This window comes from Homarus americanus, unplaced genomic scaffold, assembly GCF_018991925.1.
Source record: "Homarus americanus isolate GMGI-L3 unplaced genomic scaffold, GMGI_Hamer_2.0 scaffold23505, whole genome shotgun sequence".
In the NCBI taxonomy this organism is placed as follows: Eukaryota; Metazoa; Arthropoda; class Malacostraca; order Decapoda; family Nephropidae; genus Homarus; species Homarus americanus.
In genome coordinates this window covers 292,839-299,320 of record NW_024711650.1, presented here as the reverse complement: position 1 = coordinate 299,320, position 6,482 = coordinate 292,839, and the positions used below count along the sequence as shown (strand labels likewise).

The 6,482-nt window shown below is 52.3% G+C and overlaps 1 protein-coding gene across 1 annotated transcript; it reads left to right on the top strand.

Annotated features, from left to right (window-relative positions):
- Window positions 1–480: 480 nt before the first annotated feature.
- LOC121858696 (fibrinogen alpha-1 chain-like) lies at window positions 481–1,984 on the top strand (the record flags this gene model as incomplete). Its single annotated transcript, XM_042355283.1, has 2 exons — window positions 481–1,605; window positions 1,742–1,984. Coding segments are annotated over 2 exons (1,368 nt in total), but the record flags the coding sequence as incomplete, so codon positions are not given.
- Between the last annotated feature and the right edge of the window lie 4,498 nt (window positions 1,985–6,482).

Below are 6,482 nucleotides of genomic sequence, written 5' to 3'. Positions count from 1 at the left end.
GACCACACTATAGCTGATACACCACAGGCCACACTATAGCTGATAGACCACACGGCCACACTGTAGCTGATAAACCACACGACCACACTGTAGCTGATAAACCACACGGCCACACTGTAGCTGATAAACCGCACGACCACACTGTAATTATAAATGAGTCAATGATATATGTTATCTAAAAGTGTAAAGGATAACACGGGTGGAGTCTGAGTCTTCACGGTGGAGTCTGGGTCTTCACGGGGTGGAGTCTGGGTCTTCACGGGGTGGAGTCTGGTCTCACGGGGTGGAGTCTGGCCTCACGGGGTGGAGTCTGGGTCTCACGGGTGGAGTCTGGGTCTTCACGGGGTGGAGTCTGGGTCTTCACGGGGTGGAGTCTGGCCTCACGGGGTGGAGTCTGGGTCTTCACGGGGTGGAGTCTGTCTTCACGGGTGGAGTCTGCCCGGGTGGAGTCTGGTCTCACGGGTGAGTCTGTCTCTCCAGGTCTTCACGGGGTGGAGTCTGGTCTTCACGGGGTGGAGTCTGGGTCTTCACGGGTGGAGTCTGGGTCTTCACGGGGTGGAGTCTGGGTCTTCACGGGGTGGAGTCTGGGTCTTCACGGGGTGGAGTCTGAGTCTTCACGGGGTGGAGTCTGGTCTTCACGGGAGGTGGTCTGGGTCTTCACGGGTGGAGTCTGGGTCTTCACGGGGTGGAGTCTGTCTTCACGGGTGGAGTCTGGGTCTTCACCGGGTGGAGTCTGGGTCTTCACGGGGTGGAGTCTGGCTCACGGGTGAGTCTGTCTTCACGGGGTGGAGTCTGGGTCTCTCACGGGGTGGAGTCTGGGTCTTCACGGGGTGGAGTCTGGGTCTTCACGGGGTGGAGTCTGGGCCTCACGGTGGAGTCTGGGTCTTCACGGGGTGGAGTCTGTCTTCGGGTGGAGTCTGGGTCTTCACGGGGTGGAGTCTGGGTCTTCACGGGGTGGAGTCTGGTCTTCACGGGGTGGAGTCTGGTCTTCACGGGTGGAGTCTGGGTCTTCACGGTGGAGTCTGGGTCTTCACGGGTGGAGTCTGGTCTTCACGGGTGGAGTCTGGGTCTCAGTGGAGTCTGGCTCACGAGTCGCTCGGTGGTCGCTCACGGGTGAGTCTGCTCAGGCTCTCAGGTGATCTGGCTCACCTGGTGGAGTCTGGTCTCACGGGGTGGAGTCTGGGTCTTCACGGGGTGGAGTCTGGGTCTTCACGGGTGGAGTCTGTCTTCACAGGGGTGAGTCTGGGTCTTCACGGTGGAGTCTGGCTTCACGGGTGGAGTCTGGGTCTCACGGGGTGGAGTCTGGGTCTTCACGGGTGGAGTCTGGCTTCACGGGTGGAGTCTGGGTCTTCACGGGGGAGTCTGGGTCTCACGGGGTGGAGTCTGGGTCTTCACGGGTTGGAGTCTGGGTCTTCACGGGGTGGAGTCTGGGTCTCACGGGTGGAGTCTGGGTCTCACGGGGTGGAGTCTGGGTCTTCACGGGGTGGAGTCTGGGTCTTCACGGGGTGGAGTCTGGCTCACGGGGTGGAGTCTGGCCTCACGGGTGAGTCTGGTCTTCACGGGGTGGAGTCTGAGTCTTCACGGGTGGAGTCTGGGTCTTCACGGGTGAGTCTTTCTTCACGGTGGAGTCTGGTCTTCACGGGTGGAGTCTGGCTCACGGTGTCTGGTCACGGTGGAGTCTGCTTCAGGTGAGTCTGGTTCAGGTGACTGGTGAGCGTCTTCAGGGTGAGTCTGGCTTCAGGGTGAGTCTGCTCACGGTGGAGTCTGGCTCACGGGTGGAGTCTGGGTCTCACGGGGTGGAGTCTGGTCTTCACGGGGTGGAGTCTGGGTCTTCACGGTGGAGTCTGGTTCACGTGGAGTCTTCACGGGTGGAGTCTGGGCTCACGAGCTGGTCCACGGTGGAGTCTGGGCTTCACGGGTGGAGTCTGAGTCTTCACGGGTGGAGTCTGGGTCTTCACAGGTGGAGTCTGGCTCTCACGGGTGAGTCTGGGTCTTCACGGGTGGAGTCTGGCTTCACGGGGTGGAGTCTGTCTTCACGGGTGGAGTCTGGCTCACGGGGTGGAGTCTGGCCTCACGGGGTGGAGTCTGGGGTCTTCACGGGGTGGAGTCTGGGTCTCACGGGGTGGAGTCTGGTCTCACGGGGTGGAGTCTGGGTTCACGGGTGGAGTCTGGTCTTCACGGGTGGAGTCTGGGTCTTCACGGGTGGAGTCTGGGTCTTCACGGGGTGGAGTCTGGTCTTCACGGGGTGGAGTCTGGCTTCACGGGGTGGAGTCTGGGCTTCACGGGGTGGAGTCTGGTCTTCACGGGGTGAGTCTGGCTTCACGGTGGAGTCTGGGTCTTCACGGGGTGGAGTCTGGTCCTCACGGGTGGAGTCTGTCTTCACGGGGTGGAGTCTGTCATAGCGAGTCTCACTGGGTGGAGTCTGAGTCTTCACGGGTGGAGTCTGGGTTTTCACGGGGTGGAGTCTGTGTCCAATAATCCATCCGTGGAGGCAGCCATAAGATGTGGTAGTGAGCCAGAACCAGCCATTGAAACGAAAGGTCGTACTTATTTGTGAGCGATTCAGGATTTGACGAACCATTAAGATCGATCAATTTATTTCTTATAGTAGTAAAGCACAATTCATTCACTCATATACCTCTGTAGTTTAATGCCTTCGGTTCTCTAATGGCCGACAATCCTCACAGTGGGTCATTGGTTCTCGTGGTACCTCATTCCAGTTGCCTCTCTCTTGTACCCGCAAGTGAGAAAGGCGTCAGTGGCGTCCACACTGTGTAGTTTCTATTTAATTTTCCTTCTTTCAATATGCATTTTATAACCACTGTCTCTCGTGGGTGAAACAGTCGTCACTTGTTCGTGTTCATAGTCAAGAATTTGTGAAAATATTGGCGTTTGCCTCAGCAGGAAAATATTCGGGAGAAAGCAAACGAATGAAAGCAGAAAATAGAAAGACCCAAATGAGAAAAAGATAGAATAAAAAACTGCAGTGAACGAAGCGATAATTTGGAAGTGGATAAAATGTAAGAGATCTCCCAAGAAGTGTGTAGTGGGGGTGGGCTGTGTAAAGAACCATTAGGCCACCCCAGTACTTACCCCACGGCTGTGCTTCCAAAATTAAGTACTGGGCTACACGAACGAGACCCAAGGCCGACCCGGTTGACGGTGCCGTTCTCAGCCTACTTTTAATGGACGTGGTGTTGCTTTCTCTGGTGAGGGATATTATGACGTTTATCTTAAGCTTTATTAACTGATATATCCACAGTATTTACTAAGAGGTCTGGGAACCGTAAGTTATTAACGAGGCTAAGACGAAAGAAGTAATGCTCTCCGGTTCGTGGTTCGTTCTATGGTTACAAGATGTTCCTCGACAAACGTTTACCGAATTACTGCGACATAAACCTGAACAGTGGTTATGTGATTATATTAGACAATCATTATGTAAGAGTTGTCTAATTTTGTACAATTTGCGGATATATTTTCAAAATCATCATGAGACCAAAACTCGTTGAAGTTTACCAGTGTTCGACGCCTGTTAAACAATTTTACATATACTCTACAATTATATACTTTCTTTTTATTGTAAACTCAATTAAATTACTTCATTAGATATATCTTATTTCATTCTGCTTGGAGACGTGTCCACCCAGAGGTGTGTGCTCACACACATCACTGTTATGCCTCACTATAACCTACCTGGCCACAGAAATAGTGATGTCTTTTGATTCACTTGTTCATAAACGAATAAACATACTTGCTGAGAACACATTAAAAAGAAAAGTTTCATCACGCAAGATCCAACACTGCTGCCAGGAAGTGTCATTCGGTACAACACTGCTGCCAGGAAGTGTTGTTCGGTACAACACTGCTGCCAGGAAGTGTCATTCGGTACAACACTGCTGCCAGGAAGTGTTGTTCGGTCCAACACTGCTGCCAGGAAGTGTTGTTCGGTACAACACTGTTGCCAGGAAGTGTTGTTCGGTACAACGCTGCTGCTAGGAAGTGTTGTTCGGTACAACACTGCTCCAGAAGTGTTGTTCGGTACAACACTGCTGCTAGGAAGTGTTGTTCGGTACAACACTGCTGCTAGGAAGTGTTCGGTACAACACTGCTGCTAGGAAGTGTTGTTCGGCACAACACTGCTGCTAGGAAGTGTTGTTCGGCACAACGCTGCTGCTAGGAGTGTTGTTCGGTACAACACTGCTGCTAGGAGTGTTGTTCGGTACAACAGCGCTAGAAGTGTTGTTCGGTACAACACTGCTGCTAGGAAGTGTTGTTCGGTACAACACTGCAGCTAGAAGTGTTGTTCGGTACAACACTGCTGCTAGGAAGTGTTCGGTACAACACTGCTGCTAGGAAGTGTTGTTCGGTACAACACTGCTGCTAGGGTGTTGTTCGGTACAACACTGCAGCTAGAAGTGTTGTTCGGTACAACACTGCTGCTAGAAGTGTTCGGTACAACACTGCTGCTAGGCGGTGTTGTTCGGTACAACACTGCTGCTAGGAAGTGATGTTCGGTACAACACTGCCCCAGGAAGTGTTGTTCGGTACAACACTGCTGCTAGGAAGTGTTGTTCGGTACAACACTGCTGCTAGGAAGTGTTCGGTACAACACTGCTGCTAGGAAGTATTGTTCGGTACAACACTGCTGCTAGGAAGTGTTGTTCGGTACAACGCTGCTGCTAGGGAGTGTTGTTCGGTACAGCACTGCTGCTAGGCGGTGTTGTTCGGTACAACACTGCTGCTAGGAAGTGTTGTTCGGTACAACACTGCTGCTAGGAAGTGTTGTTCGATACAACACTGCAGTAGGAAGTGTTGTTCGGTACAACACTGGCTAGGAAGTGTTCGGTACAACACCGCTGCTAGGAGGTGTTGTTCGATGCAACACTGCTGCTAGGCAGTGGTGTTCGGTACAACACTGCTGGCTGGTACGAAGTGTTGTTCGGTACAACACTGCTGCCGGAAGTGTTGTTCGGTACAACACTGCTGGCTGGTACGAAGTGTTGTTCGGCACAACACTGCTGCTAGGAAGTATTGTTCGGTACAACACGTTGCTAGGAAGTGTTGTTCGGTACAACGCTGCGCTAGGAAGTGTTGTTCGGTACAACACTGCTGCTAGAAGTGTTATTGGCACAACACTGCAGCTAGAGGTTGTTCGGTACAACACTGCTGCCAGGAAGTGTTATTCGGTACAACACTGCAGCTAGGGAGTGTTGTTCGGTACAACACTGCTGCCAGGAAGTGTTGTTCGGTACAACACTGTTGCCAGGAAGTGTTATTCGGTACAACACTGCGGCTAGGGAGTGTTGTTCGGTACAACACTGCTGCTAGGAAGTGTTGTTCGGTACAACGCTGCTGCTAGGAAGTGTTGTTCGGTGCAACACTGCTGCTAGGAAGTGTTGTTCGTACAACACTGCTGCTAGGAAGTTATTCGGCAACACTGCGGCTAGAGTGTTGTTCGGTACAACACTGCGCTGCCAGGAAGGTTGTCTGTGCAACACTGCTGCTAGAAGTGTTGTTCGGTGCAACACTGCTGCTATAGTATTGTTCGGTGCAACACTGCTGCTAGGCGTGTGTTTGGAACAACACTGCTGCTAGAAGTGTTGTTCGCCAGTTAGGAAGTGTTGTTCGATACAACACTGCTGCTAGAAGTGTTGTTCGGTACAACACTGCTGTTGAAGTGTTGTTCGGTACAACACTGCTGCTGGGAAGTGTTGTTCGGTACAACATTGCTGCTAGGAAGTGTTGTCGGTACAACACTGCTGCTAGGAAGTGTTTTCGGTATAACACTGCGCTAGGAAGTGTTGTTCGGTACAACACTGCTGCTAGGAAGTGTTTTTCGGTACAACACTGCTGCCAGGAAGGTTTGTTCGGTACAACACTGCTGCTAGAAGTGTTGTTCGGCACCACTCTGCTAGGCGGTGTTGTTCGGTACAACACTGCGCTAGGAAGTGTTGTTCGGTACAACACTGCTGGCTGGTACGTTGTTCGGTACAACACTGCTGCCGGAAGTGTTGTCCGGACAACACTGCTGGCTGGCAACGAAGTGTTGTTCGGTACAACACTGCTGCCGGAGTGTTGTTCGGTACAACACTGCTGGCTGGTACGAAGTGTCGGTACAACACTGCTGCCGGAAGTGTTGTTCGGTACAACACTGCTGCCGGAAGTGCTGTTCGGTACAACACTGCTGGCTGGTACGAAGTGTTGTTCGGTACAACACTGCTGCTAGAAGTATTGTTCGGTACAACACTGCTGCTAGAAGTGTTGTTCGGCACAACGCTGCTGCTAGGGGAGTGTTGTTCGGTACAGCACTGCTGCTAGGCGGTGTTGTTCGGTACAACACTGCTGCTAGAAGTGTTGTTCGGTACAACACTGCTGCTAGGAAGTGTTGTTCGGTACAACACTGCAGCTAGGAAGTGTTGTTCGGTACAACACTGCTGCTAGGAAGTGTTCGGTACAACACTGCTGCTAGGAGGTGTTGTTCG